The 22,575-nt window shown below is 31.3% G+C and overlaps 3 protein-coding genes across 3 annotated transcripts; all 3 read right to left on the minus strand.

Moving 5' to 3' along the window:
• Positions 1 to 1,345: 1,345 nt before the first annotated feature.
• Positions 1,346 to 3,556, minus strand: LOC135962105 (transcription factor grauzone-like). The gene is made up of 4 exons (XM_065513847.1): positions 3,337 to 3,556; positions 2,229 to 3,268; positions 1,680 to 2,061; positions 1,346 to 1,626 (listed from the first exon to the last, which is right to left on the minus strand). Exons 1-4 carry the CDS (start codon positions 3,457 to 3,459, stop codon positions 1,420 to 1,422), a joined length of 1,752 nt encoding a protein of 583 aa, XP_065369919.1. The 5' UTR covers positions 3,460 to 3,556; the 3' UTR covers positions 1,346 to 1,419.
• Positions 3,557 to 5,789: 2,233 nt separating this feature from the next.
• Positions 5,790 to 7,759, minus strand: LOC135961382 (transcription factor grauzone-like). The gene is made up of 4 exons (XM_065512882.1): positions 7,579 to 7,759; positions 6,580 to 7,520; positions 6,137 to 6,518; positions 5,790 to 5,963 (listed from the first exon to the last, which is right to left on the minus strand). Exons 1-4 carry the CDS (start codon positions 7,699 to 7,701, stop codon positions 5,790 to 5,792), a joined length of 1,620 nt encoding a protein of 539 aa, XP_065368954.1. The 5' UTR covers positions 7,702 to 7,759.
• Positions 7,760 to 10,536: 2,777 nt separating this feature from the next.
• On the minus strand, positions 10,537 to 12,425 carry LOC135960689 (transcription factor grauzone-like). Its single transcript, XM_065512050.1, has 4 exons — positions 12,266 to 12,425; positions 11,237 to 12,189; positions 10,790 to 11,171; positions 10,537 to 10,727 (listed from the first exon to the last, which is right to left on the minus strand). The coding sequence occupies exons 1-4, from the start codon at positions 12,386 to 12,388 to the stop codon at positions 10,563 to 10,565; spliced, it is 1,623 nt and encodes a 540-aa protein (XP_065368122.1). The 5' UTR covers positions 12,389 to 12,425; the 3' UTR covers positions 10,537 to 10,562.
• Positions 12,426 to 22,575: the final 10,150 nt, after the last annotated feature.

A 22,575-nucleotide genomic window follows, 5' to 3' on the forward strand; every position in this document is an offset into this window, starting at 1 on the left:
GTATGTGTTCGTGGTGAATATGTGTGAATTGACACAGTCGAATAAAACACACTTGTGTGTTAAAACAGTCCTCATTCATACATATTTGTGGAAATATTTGAAAAAATAGTTGACAATCACGTGGATTTTAGCAAACAATTTTTGTCTTAAATTCCTGGCCACCACTGTATGTCAAAAATAAGTCAAAAATCTAGGTTGTCCTGGTTTTTTCCTCATATCTCAGCCATTTGTGGACCGATTTTGCTGATTTTAAATAGGAAACTTCTCGAAACCATTTCTGACAGAATTATTGAAGCTTTGGATCCCGAAGATATCTGAGGTCTTCAGAAAATTGATTTCAACAGACAGACGGACATGTCTTAATAGACTCCGCTATCTATAAGGATCCAGAATATATATAATTTATAGGGTCGGAAAATTATATTGTGGAAACTACAAACGGAAACTTATGTATGTCCTTCTTACGAAGGTGAAGGGTATAAAAATAATATAAAGTTTGCACTTGACCGGTTTCTGAAACAAACAAACCATCACTATTATAAATTTCTTACGAAATATTCTAATTTTATTGGGAACAGTAAAAGTTAAATGATAAATTAACTTTTTAAAGAGTTTAACAACATATTCATGTATACATATTTCATTTCATTCTTTATTTAAATAATATTTGTTCTGAAATAACTATTCGTTATCATACACTCGTTCTACAGTGCATTCTGTTTCCATTGCAAAATATTCCCATAAAACTCTGCATATCCAACCAAGTAGGATTTTAGAGCTTGTAAATCCTTTATTTGTATTCACATTTATTGAAGGGACGTTCTACGGCAGGTCCAAATCCGTGAAAAGACTAATCTTTCCTTTCTTTCTTCTTCTTTTTATCAGACGGAATTTTTGGACTCCTTCTTTGCTTATTCTAATGCTATTATCTTTATCTTCTTCTATCTCTATCGAAGGGAATCACAATGGACCTCAAGGTCTCTGGGTGGAAGTACACTTTGTGTACACCCTTCTAAACCTAACCTAACCTATTGAAACCTACAACATTTATGACAAAAAAAAAATATATAGTCAAGCGCTGTCACTTGACTTCTTTCTGCAATAATCACGGATCTTCCTTGTTTACCTTTACCATTTACCTTTAATCGTCCAATAACTAAATTTCGGATTTTTTGTAGTTCTCATTTTTTGCAATATCTCATGCAAGGCAAATTTAAACCAGGTTGTGGCAAATTTCTGCAAATTCGTCGATTACAATTTTAGTTTATATGGAGCAAAGCGAATTTATACAGTTCATTCCTTTCAATTATTTTGAAATAGGACCGGAAATTAAAATTTCTAGATGTTATAAACAAATTCAAGGAAACATACATACATACTATGTATAAATATACTATATCTGTTTTCTTTCCAGTTTATTTAACAATTTTCATCTACATTATTGTTTGCAATCTTTACTTTCAATTCCTCTGGCAAGTTCCCCGAATATTTTTGAAGTTTAGCTTCCTCCCATTCTTTAGGATGTACTTTTTTGCGATGAGCATGCATATTACCATTTGAATTAAACGTCTTCGGGCACCAAGGACACGTATATAATGTACTTCCGGTATGTGAGGCCGTATGTTCCTGCAATAACAAATCATTCTAAACATTTTTGTTTCTCATCTGTTCACACTCACCCTTAAAGCTTCTGCTCTCTTAAAAGCCTTTTCACAGATGTTACATTTGTGATCGTAACCCTTTTCGTGCATAGTATTGATATGCTTGCGTAGAGCCTTAAGTGTGGGTGATATTTTGGGGCATATGGGACAGGGATGTTCTGTTTTTCCACCCACTGGATGTTGGGTTTCTTTGTGCCGCTTTAGTCCTCTTTCTCTAGTCACACGTAAACCGCAGATATCACAGCTTATAATTGGTTGCGGTATGCCTTCGTGTTTGTTCATGTGTATTTTGTAATCGGCACTTGAGCAGATAGATTTACCACAAATGTAACAGATTTTAACGAATTTTTTTAAATGAACCGCTTGTATGTGTTGTTTCAAGAGGTAAGAACTGCCATAACTATAAAATACATAAACAACATAAAATAATAAATTCCATTGAACCATTCATTAGGAATACATATATTCATAACTAATTCCTTAGCACCTCAATGAATTTTTTTGAATTAATAACAACTGCAATACTTTGCCATTAAATATGGAAAGTGAATAAGAATTAACACTTACAATTTGCCGCATTCCTGGCAGGGAAACTTTTTTTCCTCTTCCGACAAATGAGTTAATTTATGAACACGTAAACTATGAGCATCTGTAAACGATTTGCCGCATATATCACAACAATGCTTCCGGACAACTTCATTAGCCCGATGTACTCGCATCACGTGATTTTCTAAACGTAAACGGTCCGACATGACTTTGCCACATTCAGCACATTTGAAGTGATCCGGATTTAAGTGACAATGCAAATGATCAACTAAACGCGTTCGATCGAAGAATTTGCGTTTACAGCATACCACGTAGCCTCGTTGTTGGTGAGTCTCTGAAAAGTGTTTCTGAATGGCGAAAAAGTTTTCAAAAGGAACTTGACAAAGTTCACACAACATTTGCTTAAAATGTTTTGTTATAAATTTATCGTTTTCTTTGCGATTTGTGCGATGTTTGTAATAGGATTTTTGTGCTATTTCCTGGCTATCTGTAGCTGGTGTGTAACTGCTATCGCTAGATGAATCAGAGTTTTGGCTGTCATTTGAATGCTCATTGGCATTATCAGGTGTTTTTAATTTCCGGAATTGTTCGGAGCTTTGTGTTTTTTGAGAATGATTTCGTTGAACACTTTTAGCAGTTCTACACTTTGTACTTTTGGATTTTTTAATAGTTTCCAAGGGATCTTTTTTGCAAATATTAGGAACAAGCTTACATGTTCCTTGTATAGGTTCAACTGCTAAAAGTTCATTACCAGGTTCTTCTTTAATTATAGTTGATTGTTCGTCAACCAAGTTTTCTTGCAGTAAAGGTTCGTCTATAAGAATTTCTGGTTCTATATAACACTGAACACTACTATCTTTCTCTTGCTCAATTCCACTGTCTTTGAATTTATTCACGTTGCTCTCTTGGCATTCTCCACCAGATTGTTTAACGTTCTCAACTTTAATTTGTTTTCCAAAATGTTGGTGAGCCTCCTCTATGCGTTTATAGAATTTATGAAAGCTGTCCAATTCCTGCCAGCAATAAAAACATAGCCATGAGGAAGTAGTTTCTAAAGTATTCTTTAAATCAGAAAGAATTTATCATATGAGATGTACATATGAGGTATTAAAATTTATGTTATCTTTACCAGTTGCCAAAAGTGGTTCTCTAACACGTCCGTTATGTTCTCTTCCAGCCATTTTGTTGAATTCACTTTTATGCAGTCCACTAAGTCTTTATTTATCTCCAGACACAGTAAACAAGATTCCATATTCCAAACTGCAACAAAATAACAATTGTTTAAATCAACTAAGTGCACCAGGACTATTTCAATCGAATGTTGTTGTTATTGAAAACAACAACCAAGGTGAATTTATATAAGGTGGAGTCAGTCAAACAGCTGATTAATTTTTTTTTTGCTTGTTTGGTTCTAGCAGCTGTCAAAGCTTGTTTTTATATTTCAACATCTACCTACATATGTATGTACATTAGGCCGGGTAGATTTTTATGGAGGATCACAAAGTAAAAAATCGTATAGCAGAAACGCAATCTATGGCAAATTCTAAGAAAGTTTCCTCAAGAAACCATTGGTCTAATATCAAATCCTATCTTGCGCATTTCGTCTTTTATCCAATAAAAAAAATATGAAAAAAAAATTATATTGAAATATCATTGGATAAAAGACCCACCCTAATGTACATATTCTATGCTTATTAACAAAATATTTATTATACCCTTCAGCTTCGTGAGAAGGGTATATATAAGTTTGTCATTCCGTTTGTAATTTCTACATTTTTCATTTCCGACCCTATAAAGTATATATATTCTGGATCCTTATAGATAGCGGAGTCGATTAAGCCATGTCCGTCTGTCTGTCTGTCTGTCTGTCCGTCTGTCTGTCTGTCTGTTGAAATCAATTTTCTGAAGGCCCCAGATATCTCCGGGATCCAAATCTTCAACAATTCTGTCAGACATACTTTCGAGAATTTTGCTATTTAAAATCAGCAAAATCCGTCCATAAATAACGGAGATATGAGCAAAAATCCGAGACAACCTCTGAAAATTTCATCAAAAAACACAATGTATTGCATGCTTTGACAAAAAAACAACAAAACGTATGGTTGGATGTGCAAGCTATGCGTATTTTGTTTTTTTTTGTGTTTTGTTTCTTTTGGCGTTGTTGTTGTTTTTTATACAACTAACCGTTTGTTTGGTTGTGTGGATGTGCAAGCTTTGCGTATTTTGTTTTTTTTTGTGTTTTGTTTCTTTTGGCGTTGTTGTTCTTTTTATACAATTAAACGTATGTTTGGTTGTGTGTTGGATTTTTTGACAAAAAATCAACAAATCGTATGTTTGAATGTGCATGCTTTGCGTATTTTGTTTTTCTTTTGTGTTTTGTTTCTTTTGGCGTTGTTGTTGTTTTTTATACAATTAAACGTATGTTTGGATGTGTGTTGGTTTCATTGCCTTGCGTATTTTGTTTTTGTTTTTTCTTTTGGTGTTCTGTTTCGTTTGGCGTTGTTGTTGTTTTTTGTGTTCTTGATAAATTTAGGATGCTGTACGCTGAAAGTGGGCAATGTACATACATATATACTAATTATAAAAAATAATAATGCATCCACAACAAAGGTGAAGGGTATATAAGATTCGGCATAGCCGAATATAGCACTCTTACTTGTTTTTTACATAATAAGTTTATCAATGTTGATAGCTGCTATAGAATCTTCTTGATAGCTTCCTCTATATTTAATTTATAATATCTATGGGAGGTGCCACGCCCACTATTGCTAGTTTGCAATAGTGGGCGAACAGGGCTTTACACGTTACAATTCGTCCTCTCAATAAAACAATAGTGTATAAGCATATTCATCATTATTTTTTATAGCATAATAAGAATCTACATAACTGATTCTATATGTGTTCATATACTTCCCCAAAATGGGTCAAAAGATCAATTGAAATATTACTTTTGTTCTAGATGTCTACTAACACAAAAATTTTAAACTCAATTATTTCGAAATGGCAAAAAAATTATACACTATTGTATTAAGGAGATGAATTATACAGATAGATAGGAATTTTAGTATTTAGTTTGTATGAAAGGTGCCACGCCCACTGTTGATTGTCCGCTCATTCTTGTCCTAAATATTAATATTTTTACTACTCCCATTTTTTCCTGAAATATTTATACAATCGGTGGAATTTCTCATGTAAAATTTGAGGACTATAGCTATTATATTTTCGTAGATATTTGAGTTTTTTACAAATACATTCTCACCATTAAGATTTTTGACAACTGAGTTAGGTCTTTGACAGGAGAGTTTCCGATCTATGTGTATTTATTTATGGTATATACGTTATAAGCTTTTTTAATTATTTAAAAAAAAAGAATTAGCCAAATAGGTTCACAAGTTCTATATAAAGTAATGGATTTATTTAAAAAAAAAACAAATCAACGCCTAAAAAAAGTCTTGTAACAACAAAATACATGTAAATTAATGTATTTTGTTGTTGTTGTGTAATTATTTTTACTATCAGTTGCGCCTCTAGTTCTTCCCCATTGGGAGGGGTATGTAAGATTCGAAACATATAAATTTTAAATTAACTTTTTTCTATTTGTATATTTTGTGAATATCTTTGTAGTTTTAACTCTAAGGATTCTTTAGGATGAAAATTTTTACGATGAGCATGCATATTGCCATTCGAATTGAACGTCTTTGGGCACCAGGGACATGTATACAACGTTGTGCCTGTATGTTGTGAAGCAATATGTTCCTAAAATGGAGAATGAATTATTATGAAATTATATAAATACATACGTTACCTTAATATAGAAAGGTCCTAACTCGTGTTTTTTTATAAGCCCAGATTTTAGTTTATTTCGATAAATGGTCTACATTTAGCCAAAAAATCTGGATTTTAAAAAAACACGAATTGTTTCAAAATACCTTAAGAGCTTCTGCCCTCCTAAATGCCTTTTCACACATGCTGCATTTGTGATCGTAGCCTTTTTCATGCATTGTATTTACATGTTTTTTAAGTGCCCTTGCTGTAGGTGATATTTTGTGGCATACAGGGCAGGGATGTTGTTGTTTGCCTCCCACCGGATGCTGAGATTCTTTATGCAGCTTAAGACTTCTTTCACTGGTCAGACGTAAACCACACACATCACAATTGATAAGGGGAGCAGGAATGCCTTCATGTTTGTTCATGTGAGCTTTATATTCAGTGCTAGTGCCTAATGTTTTGCCACAAATATAACAGACTTTAGCCTGTTTCTTTAGGTGTACTACTTCCGTGTGTATTTTCAATAAGTAGGAATTGCCGTAACTAAAACATGTAGTTTAATGTTGAGAAATTATTACACAAATTAAAAGTATTGGTAACTTACAATTTACCACATTCTGTACAGGGAAACTTTTTTTCTTCTTTGGGCAAATGCGTTAATTTATGGGTGCGCAATACATAGCCTTGTGTAAAAGATTTACCACAGATATCGCAAGAATGTTTCAAAACAACATCGTTTGGTCTATGAACACGCAACATATGACTTTTAAAATTCTTTCGATCGGACAGGACCTTGCCGCATTGGGAACATTTAAAGTGATCTGGATTCAAGTGACAATGTAGGTGATCAGCTAAATGATTGCGTTGGTAGAATTTTCTGGTGCAACAAACAAGATAACCCTTTCGATCATGCACTGTTGAAAAGTGTTTCCGCATGGCGCTAAAATTTTCAAATGGTAGGTCACAAAGGTCGCACAGCATTTGTTCAAAATGTTCTGCTATAAATGTATCGGTTTCTTTGCGATTTGTGCGGTCTTTGTTTTTAACACTATCTGAGACATTTCTATCAGATTGTTGGCTATCATAGGCCTTTTCATAATCACTTACACTATCAGAATCATCATTATCAGAAGAATCGCCTGGTTCTAAATTAACTTTAGGTTTTTCTCGGACATTCTGTTCCTGTAATTTTGTTTCTGATTTTTTAGCGTTTCTTGTTTTGGTAAATTTAGTTTTTTCTAATGGATCATTGTTTAACAAATTATTTTCAGCTAAATCATTATTATCCTTATTAGGTTTTATAGCTAATTCCTTGTCGTCTATAAAATCTTGAACAGCATTCTGATCTATTATAATTTCCGGCTCGAGAAAACAATAAGTAAAATTTTCATTTTCTTTACAGGGTATTTCATCTTTAAACACCTTCTCAACTTTTATTTTTCCAAAGTTTATATGAGCCTCTTCTATGCGCAAGTAGAATTTGTGAAAGTCCTCCAACTCTTTCCAGCAAGATAAACACATCCATGAACTCGGATGAATGGTACTCTAAAGTTGCTTTAGATATTATAAAGGTAGGTTTTGGAGATTTATTGTTACAACTTACCAGTGGCCAGAAATGCTGCTCTAGGACTTTTGTTATGTTAAGTGTTTGCCATCGCAATGTATTTGCCTCTATGTAATCTACAAAATCTTTATTTAATTCTAAACACAATAAACAGGAATCCATTATATCGGTTATTTTGATCCTTTCTTTGGAATTGCTCCATGCCCCTTGTTTCGAAGGAATGATTTGTTTATGTTTTTATTAAAAGTATTAAAATAAAGCTTTTACATACTGACAAATTGTAAACAATAACAATTTATATAGTGTTGAAAAGGTGTTGAGTACTTGGTTATGGTGTACTCTATACTACATTGCGAGATATCGTGAAAATAGTGCTGCTTATATCCGTAATTTATAAATACTCCTATCAGAGGATAGTTATGTTGTTATGGTTGTAGCAGCTAGTGAATGTTATGAAAAGCTAATAATCTATTTTCGACTTTTCGATCAACCATTTTCATTTCGATTTTTACAGTCGATTAATCGAACCCAATAATCGATGTTTTAATAATCGACCTGCATTTTTGGGAACTATAACAAATGACCCATATACGCTATAATTACGGATTAAAATCATATTTTGGAAGAGTATTATAACTCCTTTATGTTGAGGTGCTCATTTTATAAACCGTAACGGCAAACATTTGACAACAATTTTATGGAAAAAATTTCGTAGCACTTTTTATAAAAATTTCTTAAGTTTGACAAAATTTCGCATTAAAAAATGAGGTCTTCCGTGAATATTTTCCGATCTCAGCTGAAGATTGATATGCAAATTTTAATGAAAGCAAAAAACGTAGACAATACTAGAAATTCCGGAATTTTATTTCTATTTCGATTAATCGTTATCAAAAATCGATTTCAGCATAAAAATCGGAGTATATAATCGATCACGAAATAATCGTTTTTAGACCCTGAAAATCGATTTTCTACTATAATCGTAATCGATTTACCATCATAGCAGCAGCTGAGTTGACAGCCCTTGGCCGAGTTAACTCTGGTAATTCCGGTGCGTAGAACTGGCTGTCATTATTTTAAAATGAGTTAGGAGTGGATTATATATATTTTAACATTCTCCGCCCTAGCAGACACTGAGAAAAACCATATGACAAACAATTTTTTTTATGAAAATTCGGATTAAAAAATATTTTTTCCGATTTTTACCCATTGTAGGTCCAACTTACTATAGCCTTATATAAATCGTTGCAATGGACTTTGAAATATCTATCATTAGATATCCATATTGTCTATATTAATGACTTAGTAATCCAGATATAGATCAAAAATGTGCCAAAAATCGAGGTTGTCCCGGTTTTTTTCGTTATATAGCAACCGAGCTGGAAGAATTCTCGATATATTGATGTATGAAGTAATTTGGGGGCTACGGAAAGTTGATTTCAACATACAGACGGATAGACGGACATGGCTATATCGACTTCGCTATCTATAACGATCCAGAATATATATACTTTGTGGGTCGCAAACGAAAAATGTAGAAATTACAAACGGAATGACAAACTTATATATACCCTTGCCACTCATGGTTAAGGGTATAAAAATCGAGATTATCGCTTTTTTTTATTATATCTGAGCAATCTGTGGGCCGATTTTCTCGATTTTAAATAGCAAACTAAGTTGGACCATAACGAATATATTGATGTATCAATCATATATGTAAGTTATTTAGGGATTCGGAAAGTTGATTTCAACAGACAGATGGACGTGGCTATATCGACTCCGCTATCCATATCGATCCAGAATACTTTATGGGGCCGCAATTGAAAAATGTGGAAATTACAAACGGCATGACAAACTTATGTATATATCCCCTTACCACTCATGGTAACGGTCAGAGTGAATTATACATAGAGACGACACTCTCCGTTTTGTCAAAAAAAATCATGTTTGATACAAAAAAATACATTTGTTGGGTTTTTGATATCAGACTTAATATAGAAGAGATCAGATGCATAATTGTGTTTTAGTGCCCATTTCACAAATAAGTGAGTTAGGTTTTTGACATCACCTATGTGAGCTATATGAGAGTATGGCTTTTTATTTAAAAACTTAGGTTTTTGACAATAACGTCTCGTCTTTATGTAACTCTATGGTGAAGCGTATACAAATTACTCAAAATAATCACACTACGAATGTTGTTTTTGTTTTCACATAGTTTTTGTAACTAATCCATTCTCAACACTTCGGTTTCTGACAACTGAGTTAGGTCTTCTACAGAAGACTTTATACATTTCTCTATGCCTAGATCTATCGTTTCTATATAGTGTATTCTCCGAACACTTCATTGGTTACTAAGATTTCAGTCATCATACTATTTTAGATATCCCACTATTATATCTTCAATAGGTAGTCCTTGGTCTACCATTTCGATATAATAATGAATCCTAAACCATTCACTAATTTTAAAAATTACCAATAATGCTCTCAAGAGTTGGTTTCAAAAATTTAAAATTTATTTTCAGTTTGTATAGATTTTTAATTTATTTAAGTTAAAAAATAACTTGACCTCGTGAAAATGGATCTTAAAAAAAACCTAATATTATTTACAACTTAAAATTATTTTATATATTCCACTATTGTGTCTTCATTATATAGTCCTTGGACTAGCATTTCGAGCACTTCCCTAATTTCAAATATTACCAATAATTTCTCTCAAGAATTTGTTTCAAAAATTTAAAATTTATTTCAATACTATTTCAGCTTTTAATAGTTTAGCATTTTCGGTGTCGATTTTTAATTAATTTAATGATTTTAAAAACAAAATAAAAATATTACAAGATATTAACATCTTCGATGAATCATAAAAACTTAAAACAGTTTTACAAACTTATAATAGACAAATATTAAATTAATAATAAAATATCATCTTAAATATTTATTGCACACTTAATATGGAAGAGTTCAGTGCTTTAGTATCCATTTCACAAATAAGTGAGCAATTTAATAAACGTTTCCAGAATAATCGTTCAATTCAGCTGAGAGGTACCCGAATATTTTTGAAGTTTGGATTCCTCCCATTCTTTAGGATGTACTTTTTTGCGATGAGCATGCATATTACCATTTGAATTAAACGTCTTCGGGCACCAGGGACATGTATATAGAGGAGTGCCGGTATGTGAAGCCATATGCTCCTGCAAAGATATATTTTAAGGTTTTAAAAATCTACATTAATTACATATCTAAATTCACTCACCCTCAGAACTTCAGCCCTTTTAAAAGCCTTTCCACATATGGTGCACTTGTGTTCGATACCCTTTTTATGCATTGTATTGATATGTTTGCGCAGAGCCTTAAGAGTGGGTGAAATTTTGGGACATATAGGACAATGATGTTCTTGTTTGCCACCCACCGGATGTTGGTTTTCTTTGTGCCGCTTTAGACCCCTGTCGCTGGTCAAACGTAAACCACATACATCACAACTTATGATCGGCTGTGGTATGCCCTCATGTTTGTCCATATGTATTTTGTACTCGGCCGTTGTACTTATAGCTTTACCGCAAATGAAACAGATTTTAACGAATTTTTTTAAATGAACTGCTTTTGTGTGATGATTTAAGAGGTAGGAACTGGCGTAACTAAAATAGTTATAAGTTATTAGAAAATTTCATAATTAGCAGGAATTGCTTTATTTATCACTTACAATTTTCCACATTCTGCACAGGGGAACTTTTTCTCTTCTTCGGGCAAATGTTTTAATTTATGCTTGCGCAATAAGGATTCTTGGGTAAAAGACTTGTCACAGATCTCACAGAAATGTTTTAAATTCACGTCGCTTGGCCGATGTAAACGCAGCATGTGATTTTTATAATTTCTTGGACAAGACAGAACTTTTCCACATTCATTACACTTAAATTGATCAGGATTTAAGTGGAGTTGCAGGTGCTCAACTAAACGAGTGCGTTGATAGAATTTTCTGTTGCAACAAACAAGATAGCCTTTTTGATCGTGCATTGTTGCAAAGTGTTTTCGCATGGCGGAGAAGTTTTCAAATGGAACCTCACATAGATCACAGGACATTTGTTTAAAATGTTCAACTATAAATTGATCATTTTCCTTTTTATGAAATATATTTTTTTTTACTCTATCGGAGGAATTTTTATATACTTCATCATCGCTATCTTCATCATCATCATTCATACTATCAGAGCAATCGCTATTTGAAAAATCATCTGGTTCTGATTTAATGTTTGGTTCATCTTCGTTCTGTTCCGGTAAATTAGTTTCTGTTGAAGTCATTGTTTTTAATTTTTTTACATTTCTGGGCTTTGTGACTTTTGCTAAAGGATCCTTTTTCAAGATACTATTTTCATCTAAACTTGGTTTTTTCCTATTCCGCTTTAGGCTGGATTCTTTGTCAACTATTAAGTCCCCTAGTTCATTCTGATCCATAAGTATTTCCGGCTCGAGACAACAATATGCAAAGTTTTCACTTTCTTGACTTGATATTTCCTCTTTGGACAGCAATAGATTTTCTTCAACTTTAATTTTTCCTAAATTAAAATGAGCCTCTTCTATACCCAAGTAGAATTTGTTAAAATCGTCTAGCTTTTGCCAGCAAGACAAACACATCCAAGATCTGGGTTGCATGGTGTTCTATATTTTGTTAAAGGATATAATAATAGGTAATATTAAATATTTCAAAGTGTATTGAAGGAATCAATCAACTTACCAATGGCCAGAAATGTTTCTCTAGCAGTTTTGTAATGTTGAGTTCTTGCCATCGTGTGGAGTTTGTTTCTATGGAATTTTGTAATCCTTTATTAAATTCTAAGCACAATAAGCAGGAGTCCATAATTAGTACAAATTGTATATTTTACAGGATTCCTTTCGTTCACTTTTAACACTTAAAACGAGAGAGCAAACAAATGTTAAAAGAGACAGTTTGTTGATAGAGAAATTGATTATTTTAACTGGACCAATGCGAATTTATAGAAGGTGACGAAAAACTTCAACAATTACAAAAACAACAGTTACTTTGCTTTGGTTAAATGACAATTTAACAGTCAAAGCTCCCTGTTGATTTTTGATTTTAGGTTTGTTGTATTTTTCAACACAACAAACACAAGTGAATTGACAGTTGAATTATCCAAAGAAAGGAATACAAAATAATCAGCTGTTCTTCTGAGGTCACCTTCTACAAATCGCATTGTTGACAATGTTTGACGTGCGCCAAGGCGAAATTATAGTAGGTGGAGTCCGTCAATCGCTCGTTTGGTTCTAGCAACTGTCAAAGTGTTTTTTGTTTACATTTTCCACTACACTAAATTTTTAGACATTTCCGTTACAAGTGTGATAAATTGTGAGTGTTTGAAAATTTAACAATAAATTATCTATACAGTGAATGTAACTTAAAATCGTACACCATCGTAGTCAAATTTTATTCATTAGTTTTAGAAAGTTGATGTTTTGGAAATATTTTAAAATGCTATTTTTATATTGTGTGTGCTATTACCTATCAGAAAATTGGGTATAATTTTAATTGCCCTTATCCAAGGCGTATTAACAAGGTGAGTGCGTCCCGGCAACAAATACAACAATGCAAAAACAACAGGCAATTTGTTTTTGTTAAAATGTACGGTAAATGTCAAAATCAAGGCGAATTAAAATATTACTATGTTATTTACAATAACAAATGTAAACATAAACAAAGTTTGACATATAGTGAACATAAAACCACAGCGAATTATGAAACAGCTGATTTTATGCACTCACCTTATTAATACGCCTTGCCCTTATCCACAAATAAAAAAAATTGGGTAAGACTGTCAGTGCCCAGAATATCAACGCTTCATTTAAAATCGTAAAGGCACTAAAAAATTGCAAATGATACCCTACAAAGTATTAGGATTATTTAATATTAACATTTTTTTTCATTTTTAAAGTTTTAATTATAATTTAATATAATTGTACGAATTTAAGTGAAATATGAATTTTGTGATGTTCTTTAATTTTCATCAATATTTTTTTAACGAATTGAGGTTTTGTTAACTTTTTTGTTGAAATACATATTTTTTGTTCCAATTAATAAAATTACTTTTAATTTTTTATATAATCACCTATTATTGCCTGTATAATTTCATAATATTTAAAAAAAAATATGTTGTACGATTTTGAGTGACACTCACTGTATATATATCGCTCATTTGCTGCAACAACGTCATAACTGAAAATCCGGGTGTTTTGAACTGAGTAATACAAGATATGCGCCGTTCTTTAGTCTTTCATATAGTTTTATCGGTTTTAAAAAAAGTCAATTATTTTTTGTATAAGAGTGTTTATTTTGTTGTAAACGTCAAAATGAAAATTCATGTTTTCTCGTATATTTGACAAATAAAAATTTGGGTTAAATACAAATTAGAAAGATATTAATATCTACTATTTAAATCAGGTTTTATTTCCGAAATCGCATGATTTGTTGAAAATTTATTTAGGAAATAGTAAAATGTCATAAAACATTCAAAGTCGTTTTTCTCGAAACGACTTTTTTGGAATTATGACGTTGTTGCAGCAAATGAGCGATATATAAAAATGGTGTAAAAAATGTAGTAATTCATAAAATGAGAAAGGCTGGGCCGATTTCTGTAAAATTTGTTGTCAATTGTTCGTATTTTCGAGAAGGAAAATACTTCCGGAAAATTGGAAAAATCGAAAATCGAGTTTTTGTATGAAATTTTGAAATTATTAATTATCAAGTTATATTAATTATTAGGTAGTGTCATCGCCGAATTCAGAATACCGAGCGAATTGGTTATATTTTTTTTATATGTAGTTTGACATTGTGCCTGCACTTGAAGGCAAATTGGCTGTCAGAGAAAAATATCAAAAACAGCTGACAAATAAATCAAAGCGAATTTTTGTTAAACAAAAAATGTTTATAAATTTGAATCTGTTTGTTTGTTTTTAAAAATAATACTAATTTCGTGTAGTATTATTATTGGTTTTAAAACATAAACGAATTTAACAGCAAAACAAGTAAGAGAGCTATATTCGGCTGTGCCGAATCTTATATACCCTTCACCAAATTATACTTAAAAATATATTTTTTTTAAATATTTTTATTTAAACAAAATCAAAATTTTTGTTTAATGTTTTAAATTTTTTTTAAAAATTTTTATTTTTCCAAATTGTTTATTTTTTTTTAAAAAAATTTTTTTTTTTAAATTTCTTTAATTAATTTTTTTTTGGAAAAAGAATTTATGACAAAAAAAATTTTTTGATGAAAAAAAAATTCGGGTTAAAAATTTTTTTTTCCGATTTTGGCTCATTGTATGTCCAACTTACTATATAAGACCATAGTCTTATATCGTAAGTTGGAATGAAATATATATCATTAGATATCCATATTGTCTATATTAATGACTTAGTAATCCAGAAATAGTTCAAAAATCGAGGTTGTCCTAGTTTTTTCCTTATATCTCAGCCATTTGTGGACCGATTTTCTCGATTTTAAATAGCGACCGAGCCGGAAGAATTTCGGAGATATTGATGTATGAATCGTGTATGTAAGTTATTTGAAAGTTGATTTCAACACACAGACGGACATGGCTATATCGATTCCGCTATCTATAACGATCCAGAATATATATACTTTATGGGGTAGCAAATGAAAAATGTGGAAATTACAAACTTATATATACCCTTGCCACTAGAGATGCTAATCAGGACTAATTTTTAAAAATCCCGGGGTTCGGGATTTGGTAAAGAATCGCGACCCGGTGTTTCGCGATTTTCGGGAAATCTAAAATCCCGAAAATTATAAGAAAGAAACGTACATAATTATGTCTTTACAATTGAAAGTAAATTTTTTATTTAGCAATTAATTTTTATTAGACACTAAAAAGCATAAAATACTTGCATGAGTACATTATATAAGAAGAAATAACAATACAGTATGTACATTAGGCCGGGTCGATTTGTATGGACGATCAAAACGTAAAAAATCCCCAAGAAACCATAGGTCTAAAATCAAATCCTATCTTGCGCATTTCGTATTTTATCCAATAAAAAACTATTAAAAAAAATATATATATACTGCAAAATCATTGGATAAAAGACGAAATTCGATAAGATTGGATTTTAGACCTATGGTTTCTTCTTAGAATTTTCCGTAGAATGCGTTTCTGCTATACGATTTTTCGTGAAAAAAATCGACATACTGGTGAAAAACCGTACTTTAGTATAAAAAAGTGTTTATTTTAAACAGCTTCTTAAGAATACTATTGCATCTATGGTTTCATCTGCCATTCTGGAACGAATTTTGTTTTCGACATATGCTGCTGCCGAAAAACATCTTTCACATTCCATCATTCACATTGGCAAACCCGTTTGCAAATACTTATAACAAATCTGCTGGAAAATACTTTCCTCTTGTTCCTTCAGAAATAAAATGATCTATTTCTTTTGCAAGTTGAAAATCTACATTACAATTTGGTTTCGTTATTGTTATTTGGGGTTTTTACATTTATTAATAATATCTTTTAGCCTTTTAGCAATCGAAATATTTTCATTTTGTTCGAGCTCCTCATCTGAGATAAAATCAATTTCATTTGAAGAGGATTTAAATTGAGTTTTGTTAGATAACTTACAAAAAAAGTTGAAGAATTGATTTTCTAGAGCCCCACTCAAGGAAAACCAAAAATACCGTTTTCCTTTATTAACTATATTGTAGCAGGAGTTGAGCTTAACAACTTTGCTGAACATTACTTTGCGATATTCGGGCATGTAGAATTTCAAAATTAATGAAAAATTCACACAAAAATTACAATTTCCCCTATTTATTTATGAAAAACGGGATTTGGAAAATCCCGAAAACCCCGGGATTTAAAATTAAAAAATCCCAGGTTTCGGGATTTAGAAAATGGTGTAAAATAAATGTCAAACTTTGTTTACATTTATTTTACACCACGGCGAAAAATGAACATAGTGGCAAAAAATGATCAGCTGTTCTGATAACACTACCTTACAATTAATATACCTTGATTAATTACACAGTGCAACAGCGAAAAAAACACACGATCATGACTATATACTATATAGGTTCGACTCTACTACCAAAGGGTAGTAAAACCCTATACTCAGTTTGTCCATTTTGGTGACCGATTTTTTTTTATGGTCCCCCAACGTTTCTGAAAATCAGTTGGGCCTCTAAAAAAGGTGTCATCAGTTTTTGGTTAACAGCTAATTCAGACTTTGTGATACGGCTTAACTTTATATGGCAATAATATAGCTAAGATTTTGTAACAAATAAATTTTGTTAAAATTTTTTCCAAAAAATAATACAAAAGTGCTCGAAAACTTTTGTTGAAAAAATATAGGAAGAAAAATAATTTTTTTTTACTTTTTTTAGAATAACTTCCAGGGTCTCCTAATTTTTCACTAACAATATTTAGCAAAGTTGTAGCTACGCTAAAGTTGAACAACTCTTGAGAACATATCACTCTAAATAGCACATAAAGATCACTTTGTACCTTAACAATTTTCGTTTTTACTATTTTTTTACGCTAAAACAAAGATTTTTTGTTAAAATAGTATGATCAAGTCCACACTTCTATGTTGTGCTGTATTATTTACTCGGCTGAGGTGTTCGGAATGGGGATCAGTGAGTGGACCCTCAATGTCACACATTTAAAAAAAACGCCAAAAAGCCATTTATGATCCGAATGAGCTGAAATTTAAAATGTAGATATTCCTTGAGAAGGTCTACAAAAATATGCTTTTATCTGTAGGTATCTCTTTTAGTTCAAGAGATATTTAAATTTATTTATTTTTTTAATTCTGCTCGATCTTTTTTTTGTATTTTATATATAATGGGCCTACGAAAGGTCGAAATTTGTTTTTTATATACGACGTGTATTTGCGATAAAATTCTAAAGAAAATAAAATAAACCTGATAACAATTATTTCGTCCTTATAAAAAGTTACACGCATCCAAAGTTGAAGCAGCTTTTTATATATTTCAACTTTGTATGCGTGTGTTTTTTAAGTTTTTTCCCTAAAAAGTCCCCATATTTTTTCTTTTATAAAAAACTAATTTTCTTCGTGGCTATATACATTTTTTTAAAGTAAAATTTGACTAACTTAAGCGGACATTGTACCCCCCAGCCCTATCCAAACTTGGCCAATTTTGAAACAAAATTTTAGGTTTTAGTAAAAAATTCTCAAAACGCAAAGCACCAATCCTCAAAAGCTCGTCATATTTGTATAGCCCTATATATTGTTTATATACACATAAAGAACATTTAGATCTATATTACTTCCAAATTTTATTGTGATGTCTGTAACTGTTCAAATTTTACATTAATTCAAAGTTTTTATTTTTCTTGATGGAAAATCACTATTTTATAATATAGTTAGTTTTTAAGGTAAAATACGTCCGAAAAAACACAAAATTTATTCATTTCACTAAAATGTCAATCTCCAAGTCATAAGGTATCCACCGATATCAAAAACTTATATAAAAAGCTTATATTTACTCTTCAGAAGCCCCACAAACCTTGCCCACTTTCAAAAATTTTGATGTTTTTTCATATCTTGCATCAAGCCGGTCTTGCGTGATCAAGATTGGATAAAGTGATGCGCCCGGATCATACCGATAATGATTTGCCCATTCTTCGTTATTCCAGCACAATAGAGAAGTATACACTCGAACATAAATTTTTAACAAAAAATTTTTTTTTAGAGTCAAAAAATAGTAAAAAACTAAAATTTTTAAGCTACAAAGTGATTTTTGACAGCTATTTAGAATGCCTATATGTATGTTCGGATTGCATTGATATGTTCACAAGAGTTATTCAGATTTACCGTAGCTACAACTTTGCAACATATTGTTATTGCAAAATTAGGAGTCCCTGGAAGTTATTCTAAAAAAAGTAAAAAAAAATTTTCTTCCTATATTTTTTCAACAAAAGTTCACGAAAAAGCTATATTTTGGAAACAAATTTTAACAAAATTTATTTGGCGGACTCTTAGCTATATTATTGCCATATAAAGTTAAGCCGTATCACAAAGTCTGAATTATCTGTTAACCAAAAAACTGATGACACCTTTTTTAGAGGCCCTACTGATTTTCAGAAACTTTGGGGGCCCATAAAAAAAATCGGTCACCAAAATGGACAAACTGAGTATAGGGTTTTACTACCCTTTAGTAGTAGAGTCGAACCTGTACTGTCATGATCTAGTAGTGGTGTAAAATAAAAGTGATCACAGATAATCATCCTTTTTCCATTTAGACCAATATTAAAGGAGCTAGAGTCTATTTTTGGTGAGAAAGTGATCACCAGGGAAACCAAAATATGCAAATGCATGTTTTTTCTGGTGAGTCTAATGAGCACATGGATAAGATATTTACACGTTTCAGAACTATTTAAGAATTTTGGCATCGATTTGTTAGTGCATATTTTTGCATATTTTACCCTTAAATACATATATTTGCATATATTAGTTTTAAGAGCATATTTATGTCATATTTTGCGTTTTTAGAGCATATTTTACTGTTTAATAGCATATTTTGAGTTTATCAAAAACAAATTTTGTCTTACTTATTTTTCGCTGTTGTGTTACAGGTTTTTACTTCCTTTGTTTAAAATTCAAAATTGAAAAATAGATGGCTTTTCACCCAAAAAAAAATTTAAAAAACAAAAATTTTTTTTTTTAAATTTAAAATAACAATTCGAAAAATTTTTTTATCCAAAAATGAAAAAATTGAAAAAAAATTTTTGTTCACCTAAAAATATTTAAATTTTTTATTTTGAAGTATAATTAGGTGAAGGGTATATAAGATTCGGCAAGCCGAATATAGCTCTCTTACTTGTTTTAATATAAAATAAGCACTATTTTAATAATAGCTCCATCTAAATATCAAATTTTAGTTCTAATTTAAACATAACCGTTCTAAGTGTTAAAGAAATATTGTCTTTTAAATTTGCTCCTGTTGATGTCGAAAGAACATTTTCTATGTTTAAAAATGTTTTCTGATCCAATAGACAACGATTTTTATTTGAAAATTTAAGTAAATTTTTTTTGGTTAAAAATTATGTAAAAGTTTGTTTTTTTAAGAGCATATTTTTTAAATTTTAAGAGCATATTTTAAAGTTTTTACTGCATATTTAAAGCGCCTAAAACGCTTTTTTTAGAGCATATTTCCGGTTTCCCTGGTGATCACAGATAATCATCCTTTTTCCATTTGGACCAATATTAAAGGAAATAGAGCCTATTTTAGGTTTTCATATAAAAAATTGATTTTTGGTGAGAAAACAAAGTGATCACAGATAATCATGCTTTTTCCATTTAGACCAATATTAAAGGAACTAGAGCCTATTTTTCATATAAAAAATCGATTTTTGGTGAGAAATTAAAGTGATCACAGATAATCATCCTTTTTCCATTTAGACCAATATTAATGGAACTAGAGCCTATTTTAGGTTTTCATATAAAAAATCGATTTTTGGTGTGAAATAATATCGATAACAGATAATCATCCTTTTTCCATTTGGACCAATATTAAAAGAACTTGAGCTTATTTTAGGTTTTCATATAAAAAATCGATTTTTGGTGTGAAATAAAAGTGATCACAGATAATCATCCTTTTTCCATTTAAACCAATATTAAAGGAACTAGAGCCTATTTTAGGTTTTCATATAAAATTGATTTTTGGTGTGAAATAAAATGATCACAGATAATCATCATTTTTCCATATAGACCAATATTAAATCAAGTTACATACATACATACACATAAACACCGATTTAAACATTAGCACCATCATTCAGCTAAAATATTTATTGGCTTAAACTACAAGCTAAAATCAAATTAATTACACAAAAAAAGATTGGTTCTTATCAATCTTAATTTACGAATATAAATGAAAAATGTACCAAATTCATTGAGGGACATATACATACATACTAAGGAGTGAGATCGAAAAATTCTTAACATACATATATGTTTATAAAAAAGAAACCACTAAACTTACAGCTTTAATTTTTTTTTTATTTGATTGAAATTATTATTACAATTTACAAAAAAAATTATTTTTATAGTTTTAATCACTAGTGATGAAATTTTGAACCTTTTTCGGAAACCCTTCCATTAACGTTTTTATAGTGCTTTCTGTCACTTTGCTCGAACATGTACTCCATCTCCGTTTAAAATCTACCACACTTTTGGACACCTTTTTTGTACTCTTCAATTCTCTTTTAACAAGAGCCCAATATCTCTCCACTGGCCTTAGCTCCGGGCAGTTTGGAGGATTTGCCTCTCTTGGTACAAATACCACATTATTGTTCTTGTACCACTCAAGGGCTTGTTTGCCATAGTGACAGGATGCCAAGTCAGGCCAAAAATAAGTGGACACATTATGAAGTCTTATGAATGGAAGCAGCCTTTTTTGTAAACATTCCTTGATGTAAATTTCGGTATTTATAGAGCCCGTTGTAACAAATGAGTGGCTTCTTTTGCCGCAACTGCATATTGCTTGCCATACCAAGAACTTTCTGGGAAATTTTGTCTGCTTTTGGGTCCTAAACGTTTCTTCAACATTCCCTCGAGCATCAGCAACATAAAATTTTTGACCTGGAAGTTGCGAAAAATCTGCCAGAACATACGTTTCGTCATCCATTATGCAGCAAGAATATTTTTTTATAAAACTTGACTTCAATTTCCGTGCTCTGTTTTTGGCCTCTAAATTTTTAGTAGCGTTCCTGTCAGGAACTTTTTGAGCCTTGTATGTTTTTAAACCTGCATTAGCTTTAACTTTTCGTACCAAATAGTCCGAGCACTGAGCTAACCGGGCTGCTTTCCTACCGGATGTGTTGGGAGCTCTTTTGAAAATGCGTTCTATTTTTTTGGCTTTAGAAACATCATGTGGACCATTCCTTCTACCTGAACCAGGTTTTCTATCAACTGACAAGTTCTCCCGGTACTGTTTAATAACATTGGAAACAGTTTGACGGCAGACCTTTGTATGCTTGGCCAACTTTTTGTAAGACCAAGTTGGGTTTTGTTGAAAATATTTAATAATTTCAGTACGCACTTTTTTCTGGTCACTCATTTTAATCAGATTAACAAAAAAATTAATATAATTGACATTACACATAATAACTGACATGTTTTTCAAAGGTAACTTGATCAAAAAAAAATTCAAATAATACTTGGGTTAAAAAATGTAATGAAAAACGTGTGTTAAGAATTTTTCGATCTCACTCCTTATATCCTTAAGTAAAGTACTGATTTCCATGTACGAGTACCCTTCATTGCTACTATTCTTAGATGTTGTTATTAGTATGTTATCTTAATTTCTGTTAGGGAAATTTATTGGATTTTACCCTACATTTCTCATCGAACCATGTTAATACAGTTGAATACACTCGTATGTACGTTAGAGTAGCCCCCAAAAATAGTTCCCAACTAAAATAAAAGTTTAATTCATTGTAAGATACCGTTTCCCAAAATTATTGTTGTACTGGGTTCAGAATTTGATGAGCTGTAATTTTCTCGCAAACGAAACATTTGAAATATTAGTATCATATTGTTACGTTTTAACCTTTTCAAAACGTTGGTTTATTTCCTTTAAATAAAACGGATACTTTTGACTGCAAATGAAAGTCGTTTAGTAGTTTAAAAATTGTAACAACTCTTTATTTTATACACGTTTATAAATTCGCATAAATCCAGACACACTTTATAATGTACACGAATTCACTTGAAAAACACAGCACTCTGTTGATGTTTATTCGAAAAGCGTCTCTGATAAACTCACTAACGACTGCAACCTCTACCACTATTTATAACACTGCCATCTGCACTCTAGATTGCTCTTTAACTGTCTAGAGCTTTCTAATACATACGCCATCTGTGGTGTACTTTCTACAATGTTCTTTAACTGAATATTCGAATTCGAATATACGGTCGCAGCAAACAGAGTTGCCATACTTACGATCAATGGTCAACTGAAAGCTTTTATTCAATGTTAATAATGCCCAC

This window comes from Calliphora vicina, chromosome 5, assembly GCF_958450345.1.
Source record: "Calliphora vicina chromosome 5, idCalVici1.1, whole genome shotgun sequence".
Taxonomy (NCBI): domain Eukaryota; kingdom Metazoa; phylum Arthropoda; class Insecta; order Diptera; family Calliphoridae; genus Calliphora; species Calliphora vicina.

What these genes read in the sequence shown, in the direction of transcription:
- LOC135960689 (XM_065512050.1), bottom strand. Translation starts at nt 12,388, where the DNA reads ATGGACTCCTGCTTATTGTGCTTAGAATTTAATAAAGGATTACAAAAT. An exon ending in TGTGCAGAATGTGGAAAATT is followed by an intron (nt 11,172 to 11,236) that starts GTAAGTGATAAA and finishes TAACTATTTTAG; the next exon opens with TTACGCCAGTTCCTACCTCT. An exon ending in AAAGGGCTGAAGTTCTGAGG is followed by an intron (nt 10,728 to 10,789) that starts GTGAGTGAATTT and finishes ATATCTTTGCAG; the next exon opens with GAGCATATGGCTTCACATAC.
- LOC135962105 (XM_065513847.1), bottom strand. Translation starts at nt 3,459, where the DNA reads ATGGAATCTTGTTTACTGTGTCTGGAGATAAATAAAGACTTAGTGGAC. An exon ending in TGCCAGGAATGCGGCAAATT is followed by an intron (nt 2,062 to 2,228) that starts GTAAGTGTTAAT and finishes TGTATTTTATAG; the next exon opens with TTATGGCAGTTCTTACCTCT. An exon ending in AGAGAGCAGAAGCTTTAAGG is followed by an intron (nt 1,627 to 1,679) that starts GTGAGTGTGAAC and finishes TTGTTATTGCAG; the next exon opens with GAACATACGGCCTCACATAC.
- LOC135961382 (XM_065512882.1), bottom strand. Translation starts at nt 7,701, where the DNA reads ATGGATTCCTGTTTATTGTGTTTAGAATTAAATAAAGATTTTGTAGAT. An exon ending in AGCAGCATTTCTGGCCACTG is followed by an intron (nt 7,521 to 7,578) that starts GTAAGTTGTAAC and finishes AAGCAACTTTAG; the next exon opens with AGTACCATTCATCCGAGTTC. An exon ending in TGTACAGAATGTGGTAAATT is followed by an intron (nt 6,519 to 6,579) that starts GTAAGTTACCAA and finishes TACATGTTTTAG; the next exon opens with TTACGGCAATTCCTACTTAT.